The sequence below is a fragment of the Ruditapes philippinarum genome, unplaced genomic scaffold, assembly GCF_026571515.1.
Source record: "Ruditapes philippinarum isolate M1 unplaced genomic scaffold, ASM2657151v2 ctg871_1_1_1_1, whole genome shotgun sequence".
NCBI classification, from domain to species: domain Eukaryota; kingdom Metazoa; phylum Mollusca; class Bivalvia; order Venerida; family Veneridae; genus Ruditapes; species Ruditapes philippinarum.
Genome location: NW_026862242.1, coordinates 379,380 through 395,000, shown reverse-complemented (window position 1 = coordinate 395,000; position 15,621 = coordinate 379,380). Strand labels below are relative to the sequence as shown.

The following is a 15,621-nucleotide window of genomic DNA, read 5'->3' as shown; positions in this document are numbered from 1 at the left end:
GATAATGAAAACGCTAAAACGTGCCGTGATTTAGCACAAGAAACACATAGGCAGTAACAAAAGTTATCATAAGAACTCCAGGACATTCTTTGAGTTATCACAAGAACTCCGAGACATTTGAAAAATCGGGTATAAATTTGTAAGCCGGGGCTTTATGTTTGCAATTTTGCATTATAATTAGGCAATTGTGTATGACAAGGACGAAGAATTGAAAACAGGCCAATACTTGCGAAATGGCAAATAATTTGGAAATTTTACTCAAAACTACCTGAATTTAAGCAAGAGACGATGAAAAATGGACTATGAATTAGTTTTTGACACATAATGCAATATGTAAGGCAAGCTTAATCATTAAAAATCAATTTAGCACCTAAAACTTACTTTTTAAAGATGAAAATTACCATTTTTGACTAGTGTTTTTGCAGTATATACAATAGTTTTCCGACGAACTCCGTGACAGTTATCACAAGAACTCCTTGACAAGTTATCATAAGAACTCCATCCCTCGTGTAACACTTCCTCCCCCGTGGAAAAGGAGATATTTAGGAAGATGTTGCGTTTTGTTCTTTATGGCATATTCTGAATTCAAATATTATTACTCCACTATAGTAGTTAAATATTACCCCACAATGATGATTATAAACTTGAATTACTTTTGCATGCGCATCGAACGCGTAGCCATTGAACGCGCGTGCTACGGGCGTTTGCTCCATACGCTTCGATGGAAACAATCGATAAATGAGCCGCGTCATGACAAAACCAACAGTCTGATCAGGGTCCATGCTGTTCGCTTTCAAACCCTATTACAAGTAGAGAAACTGATAGCGAACAGCATGAATCCTGATCAGACTGCGCGGATGCGCAGGCTGGTCTGGATCCATGCTGGTCGCAAACGCATTACGGTGGTTTTGTCGTGACGCGGCTCAAATATTAAAGAACAGTAAAAATGGAACACCAGCATAAACTACATTTGACATGAAATTAGTTTTAAAATAAAAAAATGTAGTGTACAAAATTAGTAAAGCATTTTAGAATGCATGTCATCAGGATTAAATGCACTTGTTAAGCTAATACGCCCATGGAGTTTCTTTAAATAATCTTTTTCAAATTTTCTTCACTTTATCAATGGGCAAAAATGACAAATCTTAAATAGAATGCTCTTCAGAATTAAAGTGTTCAGTTAGATTGGTAATAGTGTCAGTAAAGTGTTTTATATCATTCTTTGGCTATTTTTTTCCTGAATTGCTTTTTACATTTTTTCTAGTTTCGTTACACTTATAAGGCATATATGGACCTTTCCGGTTTTTCGTAGCGGAACATTTAGCCACACCTTTTCCATTCATTGCTAGGTCAACTGTTCACAAATAGTATCACAAACATAAGCACGTGTTCTTTTGTGCAAACCAGGTCAACAAGTGACTATGTATTATATCAGTGTAACGATTGGATAACAAGTAAGCCAATTTACATAAAACCGTAAACACCAGAAAGGTCCATTAAACGGAAGAAAAAAATGTTTGTCGGTGAATATGCAATATACTTCACATCAAAATGAGAAAATACTGGTAAGCTTATTGTCACGGGTACTTCAGTGTTTTGATATTATTACAATTTTCTCACTTCTCGGTATAAGATATTCTTATGTTTATATCTATTTTTAAATTATATTCCTGCAGAGATGTACTACATGACACGTATTGCCATATTGTAAAATAATAAAAATATGCTACTCTAAGGCTTAAGTTAAGCCGTAGCATTAAGTGCTTTCAGCACTTTGATCTAATTTGCAGTCTCGAAATCGCTACAACTGTACATGTTATATCCAAAACAAGTTTCGCATGGGGAATTTAACGTTTTATTACCCGAAATGCTCTGAAAGTTTGAACTTTTTTGTACACGTAATTACGATATCGCAGTAGCTCGTACAATTTCCGAAACTAAATCTCGTTTCAGAAAACATTTAAAGAGATTAATAGACTCTCTCATTATGATCAAAATTATTATTCCTGCGCTATATCATCAGACAGGGTCTTTCAATAAAAGTTATCGATATCTAACCTAGATCGAGTGAAAATGTTGTTTTTCGCTCCAAAAGTCACGTGGGATGGCTACCATGATAAAGGTGTTAAAATTAAATTACCAACCTTTGTTGGCTATTAATGCGATAATGTATATAGGCATTTCCAAAATGTTATTAATCAGAGCGGGCGCTGTGGTGCAGTGGTAACACTGTTTGCTTACAGATCAAGGGGTCGCAAGTTCGATCCCCCGCTACTCCACACAAAAAACGCAATAGACAATTACAGACTGACGGGACTAGACAGACAATTACAGACAGGGCAACATATACGAACTATACTAAGCATTAAAGACAGTGCACAGTCACAACTACAGATGAGCATATACACACAAAGACAGAACGGACTACACATACCATTAAAGATTACATATACAATGACAAACGGTTCTATAAATACAACGACACACGGAACTTGACATACAACGACAGACGGGTCTACACATACAACGACAGACGGGTCTTGACATACAACGACAGACGGGACTACAAATACAACGACAGACGGGACTTGACATACAATGACAGACGGGCCTATACATACACCGACAGATAGGGCTTAACATACAACGACAGTCGGAACTATACATACAACGACAGACGGGACTATACATACAACGACAGACGAAACTACACATACAACGACAGACGGGACTATACATACAACGACAGACGGGACTTGACATACAATGGGAGACGGAACTTGACATACAACGACAGACGGAACTATACATACAACGACAGACGGGACTATACATACAACGACAGACGGAACTTGACATACAATGACAGACGGAACTTGACATACAACGTTAGACAGAACTTGACATACAATGACAGACGGGACTTGACATACAACGACAGAGGGAACTTGACATACATGTCAACGACAGACAGAACTTGACATACAACGATAGACGGAACTTGACATACAACGACAGACGGTACTTGACATACAATGACAGACGGTACTTGACATACAAGAACAGACGGGACTTGACATACAACGACAGACGGGACTTGAAACGACAGACGGGACTTGACATACAACGACAGACGGGACTTGACATGCAACGACATACAACGACAGATGGGGCTTGACATACAACGACAGACGGGACTTGACATACAACGCAAACGGGACTTGACATACAATGACAGACGGGACTTGGCATACAATGACAGACGAGACTATACATACAAGAACAGACGGAATTTGACATACAATGACAGACAGAACTTGACATACAATGATCGACAGACGGGACTATACATACAACGACAGACGGGACTTTACATACAACGACAGACGGAATTCGACATACAACGACAGACGGAATTCGACATACAATGACATAAAATGACAAGTGGACCTATACATGCAATGGCAGAGATTTGACATATAATGGCAGATGGAATTTAACATAACATAAAACAACAGAGTACGGGCCTATACATACAACGACAGGCGGGACTACACATGAGACGACATATGTAACAAGTAACTGCATGAAATTCAAAGTAAAAAAGAACGACTGAACGGGGTATTCAAAGAACAAATGAATGGATCCATACAATTTGATACATAATTATATACATATACATGTACTTATTTACAACTAGTCGAAAAAAATTATATAACAAGCCAATATAAATACCTTTAAATGTGCTTTTATCAGCACGTGGGATTTCACCCAATCGTTTTCCTTCCATTTTCTAACTAAATTCGTTTTTTATTGTATGTGTGCCACATTTTGCGGTTACTATGTTCTGTTTGTTACGTCACAGACAATAACTGCGCCGTCCAATCATATTAATTCATGAATTAGGACGTCATGTACGTCATTTTATCACAAAACTATATTGGGATCTGCGTTACTTAAATAACATGGCGCGTATGACTGTTGTAAAAAATTAACATGCTGATTTTGCTACATGTATATATATAGGCCTACCAAGTGTGATAGCAGGCAGGCGTATCATTCCGAACGAATACGTCCTACCCAAGACGCCAAAGTGTAATGCGGAGTACTATTTTTTCCGATGTAAATTATACACTTTTTTTAAATACCCGATCATTCCATCCTTACAGCATTAAGAAATTATTGGCGGGAAAGGAAATAATTTTTCTAGACTGATGTTCCATTTGAGAAAGGTTTTAAAAACCAAAAACATTTATCCCAAAAATTTAAAAATTTCGCTCTCCCCTTTTTCCCAAAAAAAAAACTACATTGTACTAGTTTTTCAAAATTGGGGAAAAAAAGGATTTTAAAAATAAAAAGGGTTTTGGGGAAAAAATTTTTAAACGAACGTATATGCCCCGTTTCCCCTAAAATTTGGGCTAAAACAGAAAAAATCATACGATTTTAAAATTTATTTCTGATTTAAAAATTTTAAAATTTTTTTTTTTGCTTTTTTTTCGGGGTTATAAGGGCACCAGTTTGGAATATTTGAAAAGAAATTAAAATTTTTAAAGTTTTTAACTTGTGTTTCCCCCAGTCGAGTTTTTTAAGAATACACACAATTTAGAAAAATTTACAAAAAAAACTTTAAATTTAAAGTATGTTTATATTTTTTTATTTAGAAAACTTTAAAAAAAAGCTAAAAATAAAGTTTTTGGGGGTTCTTTCCCTGGGGGGAAATTTAAATAAAAATTGGGCAAATGCAATTTTTTTAATTAAAATAGATCAAATTTATTTCGTAAAATTTTTATTTTTTCAAAAACCCCACACATCTATAATTTTTTGGACCGACCCTTTTAAATTTTTTGTACAGGGGTTTTTTTGTTTTAATGTTTTAAATTTGCGTTAATTTAGCATGTTATAAAAACAAAAAAATTAAGATAAAAGTTACCTTTTTTGGGGAGGGGGTACCCGAAACCGCAAATATATAGCTTCTCATTTAAATTTGCAGGGTTGTGTTTTAAAATTTTATAAACCACTAAAAATTTTTTGTTTTGGGGAAATTTAAAAATTTTTTAAAATTTTTTTCTAGTTTTTTAATAGTTTCCCTTTTAAAATAAAATGAAAATGGGGCAAAAAACCACCTCAAAGCACACCCAATTTAGCGGGTTTTGGGTGATTGTCATTTTTTTTTTCCTGCAGACGTTGTTTATTGGAGAAATGGGGAAGGGGAAAGATTTTTCAGAAATGTTCCCATTTTTTTTTGAAACTGTTTTTGGGAACGAACAAAAACTACGAAAATCCATTTTGTTTTTTGGGCTTTTTCCCCAGGAAAGAAAATCAGTTTTTAAATTATGAAAAAATGTGGGCAGGGGTTCTTCTTTGGCATTTAGACAAAATAGTAAAAAAGTAAATTCTGTTCAAATTTTTTGAAAACCCATGTAGTTTATATTTTTTAAATCCAGGAAGAAAAAATATCTGGGTAAAAATTTTTTTGATTTTTATCCATATTTTATTTTCCCAATAATCCCTAGACCACTCCCCAGGGATGTAGAGGTATGACCTTCAAAATGGTAAGAAAGTGAAGGAGTTGTTTAAGAGAAGAATATTATTATTCAGAATGTAAAAACAGGGGACTGGAAAACTAGAATGAGTCATATGTTCAAGGACATCTATGACTTCTCTGGAGTACTGTAGGGAGTAGGGCAACTGCAGGGGGTAGGTGGTTCCAATGGTATACAGTACAATCCAAGGAAAGGAGAATTTATAATAGTCCAAAGTTGCTGTGAATAACCTAAATATTACCTATTACAGGGGATGCCCATGGGGCGATGTTTGGGAGAGGGTGTCACATTATATTCATGATTCTTCTAGTAGCATAGCAACTAGAACATGGTTAAGGCTTGCATGTCTAAACCAGGACTATGTATAAGGTTTTCTTATTTTATCAAGAAATTATATCTTGAAAAATGCTGCAGGGTCTAATCCAGGAGATAGTCGAAACAGAATATAAAAAGTATATAATATATAGTAACAAAAATACTGGCACACTTATTTAGTTCTGGGGTCAGCTAAACTAGATTCTATTCAATATTGATTATCTGAAATTAATGATTGCTAAGTGCTTGTAGGCAGCAAACAGACAGCAAACATATCTAAAATATGACACAAGATTTTCACATTAATAGGCTTAAGGTTAAAAAATAAAAGAAGCTGTTAAGATTTTGACATTTGAGTTGATGACCCCACCAGAAACTATACCCAACCTTAGATTTTGGACTAAGAGTAGATGTGCCAAAGTACTTCAATTCAGATCACTTGCCCATGGATGCTCACTCAGACGGTTTGAGTCTCTGCAGGGACTTAAAATGCCTTTCTACAAGGAGCTATCCAAACTGTTTATGGAATTTTAGTAGTTCTAGTTTTCAAATTCAACCATGCCAGAACAACAGACAGGAGGTTGATGTCTTCCCAAAATGATTTGGAAATTAAGTTTTATTGTTTAGCATGTTGAAAGGCAAATTTCTAAGAAATACAGGAATTATTTTTAGGATTTTGGTTTTCTGACTGTATACATGAAAACCTATACTTTTTATGCAAGAAGTTAAATATAATAAATAATTAAAGTTAAATGATAGAGGAAATGATTTATTTTCCACCTTTGCAAACTGTTTTATATATTGTGAGTAATCGTAAAAAACCATCTTGTATAAAGGGTTTGAACTTAAATATGTTTATACATTTCAGAAGAAAAACAGCGAAAATGATGTTGGCTTGACACTGATAAATTATGGGGAGATAATTCTAAAACCAGACTTTTTGTTATCCTGATATAGTAGAAATTTCTGATATTGAGAGGAAATATTCTTCAGGTAGCCAATGTTTATTTGTTCCAAAGGTTTATTTTTAAAGCTTGTTTGTTTTTCAAAAGAAAAAAAGTTTAGAGGGGTATTATGATTGCTGTGGCTTGCGTCGTTGGTATTGTTCAGGGCAAAAAAATTTTCCCCCCTTTTTTTTTTTCCAAAATTTCAAAATCTTTCAAAAAATAAAAACCTTTTGGGGAAATTTTTTAAACTTAAATTTATAAAATTGACATTTTGTGAAAATTTATTATTTTTAAGGGGGTATTTTCAAAATGCAGTATTTTTTTGAAAAGTTTGGGGGTCCTTTTTTTTAAAACCGGGAAAAATTTGAAAGGAGATAAGGCGTTAACACCACTTTTTTGGTGTTTCTTTTTTTTGAGCCAAAAAAATTAGGAAAAAAGCAGTTTTTGTAAAAAATGATGTCCAAAAATTTTTAAAATATTTTGGGGAAATTTTGGCCCACCTTTTTGCCTTTTGGAAATAGGTTTGGGTTATCTGGTTTTTTTCCGGGTATAACATTAAAATGAATAGACTTGTCCATTTGTAATAAGGACAAGATCATTTACCATTCATTATTTAGGGAACATTAAAGAAATGTAATAACTACATAGTGATCAGTACAGATCATTTGGCATGGCTGTGCTGGCTTATCTTGGTTTGCACTTGGTAGGGTTCTGTAGCCCAAAGCAGGCTAATGGTTGAGAAGGAAAATAAACCTTAAGCCTGAAGGAAAAAAAAGCATGGGGCATCTGTTGCTGAGTGGTTGCCACTTGCCTCTTACCACTGTAGGTTCAAGCTTCGCAAGCATTTTCAATTCTTTCATACGAGGAAGCTATATAGTTAGCTTATGGAATGGTAACAGGGTCTACTCTGGTTGTCCATTTAGGCCTGAAATTATGCATAGAGAGGCATAAGAAGTCTTCCTCCAACAGTAAAGCTAGAAAGTCATCATCTGACCAAAGCATACTGTGTTAGTGTATGATAATATCAAGTAAAAAAAAAACACCATGAACTTTTACCATGTTTGTTTCAGATATCTGGAGAAGAAGGATGTGATATGTGGTAATGATGTGCGACTTGGTACACAACATGATGGAGGATGGAATGTGTGTATGTCACCACCTTTCAAACTGAAGAAACCCTGCCTTGTCTACTCTTTTGGGTAACATAATAATTAAAGTGTATTATCTGTTTTTTCATTACACTTTCAGTAAGGGTCACATGTTTCAAGTTTGTCCAATATAGAAAAGTCTACCTTCAAAATACCTGTATGAAAGTAATTTTATAAGTATGTATATTCCTTCTAAGTGAATAACTGACAGTGCAATCATTATAGCAGGGTTATCAATAAATTTTTCATCAGCAGCCAAAAAGCAAATTACAGAAGGCCTTTTGTGTAATTCAAACAGCAATTTTCTGCATAAAAGTAAGAAAACTGTAGATCTTATAGAATTTCAACAGACCAAATGATGATCTCATCCAGTCATTTTGGCCTGTGCCCTGCTGTTAATGAGAACCCTGCATTAGGGGCATGAACAAATGTAAAGATAGTTATACCACCGCACAAAGAAGTTGTAAGGGGGGTATACTAGAATCAGCTTGTCCGTCTGGACAGGTCTCCCTGTCCGGCAGTCCGTTGGTTTTTTCTTGTCCGCCCAATAACTTAAGATTCCTTTGACCCGCAGTCTTCATATTTTGCATGGAGGTTAGTCATGGTTAGAAGATGACCCCTACTGATTTTGAGGTCACCAGGTCAAAGGTCAAGGTCACAGGGGCCTTGACTTTGAAAAGCTTGTCCGCCCAATAACTTGAAATTCCTTTGACCCACAGTCTTCATATTTGGCATGGAGGTTAGTCATGATTAGTAGATGACCCCTATTGATTTTGAGGTCACTGGGTCAAAGATCAAGGTCACAGGGGCCTTGACCAAAAAAAGCTTGTCCACCCAATAACTTGAGATTCCTTAGACCAACAGTCATCATATTTGGCATGGAGGTTAGTCATGATTAGTAGATGACTCCTATTGATTTTGAGGTCACTGGGTCAAAGGTCAAGGTCACAGGGGCCTTGACCAAAAAAAGCTAAAAAGCTTGTCCGCCCAATAACTTGAGATTTCTTTGACTCACAGTCTTTATATTTGGCATGGAGGTTAGTAATGATTAGTAGATGACTCCTTTTGATTTTGAGGTCACTGGGTCAAAGGTCAAGGTCACAGGGGCCTTGACCAAAAAAAGCTTGTCCGCCCAATAACTTGAGATTTCTTTGACTCACAGTCTTTATATTTGGCATGGAGGTTAGTCATGATTAGTACATGACCCCTTTTGATTTTGAGGTCACCAGGTCAAAGGTCAAGGTCACAGGAGCCTTGACCAAAAAAAGCTTGTCCGCCCAATAACTTGAGATTCCTTTGACCCACAGTTTTCATATTTGGCATGGCAGTTAGTCATGATTAGTAGATGACCCCTATTGATTTTGAGGTCACTGGGTCAAAGATCAAGGTCACAGGGGCCTTGACCAAAAAAAGCTTGACCACCGAATAACTTGAGATTTCTTAGACCAACTGTCATCATATTTGGCATGGAGGTTAGTCATGATTAGTAGATGACCCCTATTGATTTTGAGGTCACTGGGTCAAAGGTCAAGGTCACAGGGGCCTTGACCAAAAAAAGCTTGTCCGCCCAATAACTTGAGATTCCTTTGACTCACAGTCTTCATATTTGGCATGGAGGTTAGTAATGATTAGTAGATGACTCCTATTGATTTTGAGGTCAGCAGGTCTAAGGTCAAGGTCACAGGAGCCTTGACCAAAAAAAGCTTGTCCGCCCAATAACTTGAGATTCCTTTTACCCACAGTCTTCATATTTGGCATGGAGGTTAGTCATGATTAGTAGGTGACCCCTATTGATTTTGAGTTCACTTGGTCAAAGGTCAAGGTCACAGGGGCCTTGACTAAAAAAGCTTTTCCGCTCAATAGATTAAGAATGCTTTGGTCAACAGTCTTCATATTTTGGCATGGAGGTTAGTTATGACTAGTAGATGATCCCTATTGATTTTAAGGTGACTGTGTCAAAGGTCAAGGTCACAGGGATTTTTTACTATGATAAGCTTGTCAGCTCAAATGCTTAAGAATACCTGTCCGCAGTGTATTGATTTTGACATTTTCACATTTGAAGCATTTAGAATACAAAACTTAGCAATGCACTGGCTCAGTAACCTCAGATTTGGCAGGGAGGTTGTCCTTGAGCTTTAAATGGCCACTGTTGATTCTGAAAAAGTGGTATGCGGGGGTATTCACGCCATGACAGTGGCAGTTCTAGTTTCTTTTGCTGTTCATTACATTCAGTTATTCCATGGAGCAAGTCATATACTGAGAAAGCTATCCAGCTAGCTAGCTAGCAGTTCTACTCAGGTGTCCGTTGTGCCTGAAATAATGCACGAAGGTGCGCCTGAGGTCTTCCTCCACCCGTAAAGTTGGAAAGTCGTTATATGATCTATACTGTGTTGATGCGATGTTAAACCCAACCAAAAAAAGGCATGTATAATAAATAGAATTTAAATTTCAGGATAGGACAAGACTGGCGGTTTGAAGATGATGTTTATGACTTTTATAAGTGTAAAGTTCTCGCCTATGATCCAAGGTAAGGTAACTTTTGTATATTCTCGTCAAAATGCTTGCAAAAGTTTGTTTGTTTTTTCACGCCGATTTTAATATGTTTTTGGTCTTATCTGGCAGTAAATCCACTAAAACAGCTTTACTGGAAAACTAAGTTATCTAAGAAAGTTTTCCAAAATTGTCAAATAGTCTTTAGGCTAACTAGACTGATTGCTGTGTTAGTTAAATATTTTGAAGGGTCAGTTGTATAGATTTGTAAATATACAAATCGGTACACAAGAGTATGGCATGCATGATTAATGCTCATCCGTAAATGTAAAGTTTGGATAACAATTCATGTTAAAAGGGACATAACAAAATATAAGTTTCAGATTTATGTCCCTTGTCTTACAATTGCCCCTTGTCAAGATAAGCATGTATAATAAGTTTCATCATGTGCACAAATTTGTAAATGTTCCCAGTCTTACATGCATTATTACATATACATGTACATATTGTATGTATATATTATATTTATAATAATTTGGAATGGGCCTAAATTGTTAAACATGTTAAAGAGGAGTTCCAGTTTGTTTAGTTTATACTAATTTATCTTAGTTTGATTGAAGCATTCGAGAATCCTTTCCTGGAACCAACCAGCACTAAGCAATAAATTTATAATAAGTTCAAGTTATGTCTACCTATTTTAGAATAGTTCATAGGCATTGTAATATTGCACAACAGAAAAAGTAATTATTTGATATGTTATGCTGCCATTATGTATAAAAAATACACATTCTTGGTACAGCATTATTTTTTAATAACCCCAGGATTAGATGGAAGATAAAAGTGTCATATATTTGTTTCATTTTTCAAATTTTTATTTCCTTTTTCAGTATAGGGAAAAAGGCACATAACAGAACTGATTTGATACACTTTAAACCATATGGGTTAGGAGCAGTCACTGATCATTGGTCTAAAGGCTGGCCAATGAAAAGCTTCCGTCAGCATTTAAAGGATGAAGGTCATCTGAAGGTAACAATTTTAATTTTCTTTGTATATTTGAGGGAGAAGTCTTATTTTGTAGATTTTATGAATTATTTTGTAGATTTTATGGGAATTAATTTATATTTGAGGGGAGGTCACTCTTTTGTAAAATTGATGGTAGGTTACTCTTACTAAAGTTCAGATTTTCTTTTGTACATTTAAAAGATAAACAACTCATTAAGTATATTTGAAGGAAGATAATACTAATGTATAGTTGATGGAGGACAACTCTTGAAGGGAGACGTCTTTTATATATGTAGGGGGAAACAATATTTGTATGTGAAAGGGGACAAGCCTGGGACATATTTAAAAGGAAATTAACATTATATCCGATGGAAGACAATTTTGTTGATAAGCAGGCCTCGACAAATCCACTCCCTGATTGCATTTGCGAGTAAAAGTTTGTGTCGGGCTAGAAAGTTTGATCAAACTTGCCCAGCAGGGCGAGTGGCCCTAGAAAAATTCATCGACGCCTGATAAGGCAAATAATATAGTACAGATGGAATGTTTCTAGTTTTTTTCGGGAGTTAAAGGTGTAAGTCATTCTTAAAAAATTTGATATTTTGATCCATGTTAGTTACTTTATCTCTGAAGCATGTATGTATTTCATTGCAGACTGTGATAGACTATGTGAAATTCGACATCGACTATTGGGAATGGGAAGTGATCAAAAGTCTAACGAAGGACAATATCCTACAATACGTTAAACAACTCGCCTTCGAAATTCACCTTCTGCCTGTACCGATTACTAAGAAAACGGACCGAACGATCAAGAAAACCGAATTTATCGAAAAGTTTGAAATATTGAAAGCATTGGAGGCAATAGGGTTTAAAAAGTTTAATTATCGACTGAATCCATTTTGTGGGTATACTTCGACCATAACCGGAATAGTCCGGTCGAAATGTTACGAATTACATTACATGAATATGGATTTTGTAGATACAGAGCATCTAGAGAAAAGACAGGGTCACTTCATGAATAAAACTTGAGTTTATGACTAAATAAATGTACATTTGGAGCTATATTAAGATCTGGAGAAAAGATTTGGCGAATTGGGGGGGGGGGGACCAATTTGTTTTTACTTTCCAATGTTTATTAGTGAAGAAACCATTACATATCAGACGATTTATTCCTGTGCATGGGCACCTCTATTACTTACTTTAGGCATCGCTTTCTGCAAATGTTGTTTTTGATATATATTTATTATTTATGATAATTTCATTGCTTTTTTGCACTTTTTCTCTGTGATATGATTTTAAGGTTCAAACATTTTTAGCTCATCATATATGAAGGTAAGAGTATCAGAAAAGTACTGAAGATTCGTGTAACAAAACTAAATTTTAGTTTACCAGAGCAGAAAGTTTGTGTATCAGAACTAATGGTCAATGTATCAGAACTGTAAGTTAAGTTGTATCATAACGGCAGATTATTGAATCAGAATATTAGTGCTATTAGATCTGAAGAATTTTGTATAAGAATTAAAAGTAAGTGATTATTGAATCAGAAGTGAATGATTATAACTGAAAGTTAGTGTATCAGAACTGAAAGTAAGTGTTTAAGAATTTAAGGTTAGTGTATCAGAATTTAAGGTTAATGTATCAGAAATTATGGTAAGTGTATCAGAACTCAAGGTTAGTGTATCAGAACTGAAAGTTAGTGTATCAGAACTTAAGGTTAGTGTATCAGCATTTAAGGTAAGTGTATCAGAAATTATGGTTAGTGTATCAGAACTAAAGGTTAATGTATCAGAAATTAAGGTTAGTGTATCAGAACTAAAGGTTAATGTATCAGAAATTAAGGTTAATGTATCAGAACTATAGGTTAATGTAACTGAAAGTTATTGAATCAGAACTTATAGGTAGTGTATCAGAATTTAAGGTTAGTGTATCAGAACTAAAGGTTAGTGTATCAGAACTAAAGGTTAATGTATAAGAACTTAGGTTAGTGTATCACAACTAAAGGTTAGTGTATCAGAACTTATAGTTAGTGTATCAGAATTTAAGGTTAGTGTATCGGAACTTAAGATTAATGTATTAGAACTAAAGGTAAGTGTATCAGAAATTATGGTTAGTGTATCAGAACTGAAAGTTAGTGTATCAGAACTGAAAGTTAGTGTATCAGAATTTAAGGTTAGTGTATCAGAATTTTAGGTTAGTGTATCAGAAATTATGGTTAGTGTATCAGAACTGAAAGTTAGTGTATCAGAACTGAAAGTTAGTGTATCAGAATTTAAGGTTAGTGTATCAGAATTTTAGGTTAGTGTATCAGAAATTATGGTTAGTGTATCAGAACTCAAGGTTAGTGTATCAGAACTCAAGGTTAGTGTATCAGAATTTAAGGCAAGTATATCAGAAATTATGAATAGTGTACCAGAACTAAAGGTTAATGTATCAGAACTTAAGGTTAGTGTATCAAAATTGAAAGTTTATGTATCAGAACTTCGGTTACGATATCAGAAGGGAAGATTATTGAATTAGTACTGGAGGATGTTGTATCAAGCGATGGATATTGTGTCAGAGCAGATGGTTCATGGTAAACATTCATTGAAGAAGGTGAATACTCCAGTATCTTATTTGTTATTTATTTACATCCCTTTTAACGCCGTTTTGTCAGAATGTTATTAAAATTAGACCTTTTGCATTGTTATGTCAGAATTACGCCTTTGGCAGCGCATTTACCTCTATCAGAATATTCATTATTCTGACAAAAAGGCCTAATTGTAATGAAATTCTGACAATTTGTTTTAGAATAGATGTTAGAAAGGCACTGGAATATCCACATTCTTCAATACATGTTCACCATGAATTAGTCGTGTGATTAAGGGTCTTGTATTCCTGTCTCTTCTTGTTTATTGTTATACAGTCATCATTTTAACATAGGGATTGCAACATTCCAAATTTTTGTACAGCTTGTACATAAACATAAGAACATAATTATATGTAAACAATCATGACTTTCTTTTATTGTTGTATACTTTTTTTGTTCGAATTTAATTCAAAAGCGTATGTATATGTTTGTGTATCGGCCATTTTTCCAAGATCTTAGATCTATATTTATGTATGTATCGTAATTTTATTATGATTTTGTAAAAAATAAATGAAGTACTGAAATATTGGTTCAGATTTATGATTTTCAGCATACTTTAAATTTTTTTTTTTTTAAAATTGGCGATTGAAACTTCTTAAGTCTTGCCTCCACCAGCCAATGAGAATTTCAGATTTTAACATTTTTACATTGGTAGCCATTTTTGGGCTCATAATATTCAATTTACATGTATAATATTGACAAAATATGAAAATGATCATAAGGTTAATTGTCAAATTATTATGCCTACAGTTATGAGAAGAAACACATAATAAGAGCATCAACTACCATTTGGTTAGCTCAATTTTTAGAGCATTGGACTTAAATCTGTAGATCTGGGTTCAATTCTGGGGCAGTGCAGATCACTTTCGTTATGATTGATCATGAAATCCTTTTTACTGTCATAAGCACTGTACCTCTGTTCTTGCATGCAGAGAAGTAATAACCGTTTCATACAAAAGTGAAGGCATTTTGTGCTGGTAAACTGTTAAAACATTCTGCCGTTGACAGCCTGCCCAAAAACAATGCATTGGCTATGAATGTTACTACAACATATAAAGCTTCAAGTTGAAAGATCTACGTTGCTGTAACAAACTTTGGTAGGTTTTTATTTAGTCAGAAAATTGATTAACCTTGCTTGGTATTAACCCTTACCATGCTGGAAGCTGGAACAGTAATTAGACTCATAGCCTCATTTTCATCCAAACATTCCATAAATGGTTAGTTCCAAATATGGAAGCTAACAAGCTGCAGGTTCCCATCTATGCAATATTTCAGTAGAGTTATGGGTTTTAGAAACTCTTATCTTGCAAAAAAAAATAAATAAAGGGGTGTAACTTCGCCGAGTATAATTCCAGAATTATCTGACCTTGTGATATGGTTATGGACAAGTTTATCAAGTTTGAAATATATAGCTTTGATAGTTTCTGAGAAAGTTGAATCACAAATTCCGATGACCTCTTGACTTGAAATTAAGCTGACAGGCTGAACTGAAGGTGCATCAATAAGAAAAGTGTCAAGTTGCTATAAATTTTCAAAATTTCAAGTTACATTAA

At 34.7% G+C, this 15,621-nt stretch overlaps 2 protein-coding genes across 2 annotated transcripts in view; one reads left to right on the top strand and one right to left on the bottom strand.

Moving 5' to 3' along the window:
- LOC132718382 (uncharacterized) overlaps positions 1–3,870 on the bottom strand; it is a 19,717-nt gene extending 15,847 nt beyond the window's left edge. The window contains exon 1 of the mRNA XM_060702075.1: positions 3,736–3,870. Coding sequence (XP_060558058.1) covers positions 3,736–3,790 — 55 coding nt within the window. The 5' untranslated portion in view covers positions 3,791–3,870. The remainder of the gene's footprint in view (positions 1–3,735) is intronic.
- Positions 3,871–6,840: 2,970 nt separating this feature from the next.
- On the top strand, positions 6,841–12,480 carry LOC132718381 (probable methyltransferase-like protein 24). The gene is made up of 5 exons (XM_060702073.1): positions 6,841–6,851; positions 7,876–8,004; positions 10,406–10,480; positions 11,331–11,469; positions 12,097–12,480. The coding sequence occupies exons 2-5, from the start codon at positions 7,955–7,957 to the stop codon at positions 12,469–12,471; spliced, it is 639 nt and encodes a 212-aa protein (XP_060558056.1). The 5' UTR covers positions 6,841–6,851; positions 7,876–7,954; the 3' UTR covers positions 12,472–12,480.
- Positions 12,481–15,621: the final 3,141 nt, after the last annotated feature.

What these genes read in the sequence shown, in the direction of transcription:
- LOC132718381 (XM_060702073.1), top strand. Translation starts at nt 7,955, where the DNA reads ATGTCACCACCTTTCAAACTGAAGAAACCCTGCCTTGTCTACTCTTTT. An exon ending in TGCCTTGTCTACTCTTTTGG is followed by an intron (nt 8,005 to 10,405) that starts GTAACATAATAA and finishes TTTAAATTTCAG; the next exon opens with GATAGGACAAGACTGGCGGT. An exon ending in AGGATGAAGGTCATCTGAAG is followed by an intron (nt 11,470 to 12,096) that starts GTAACAATTTTA and finishes ATTTCATTGCAG; the next exon opens with ACTGTGATAGACTATGTGAA.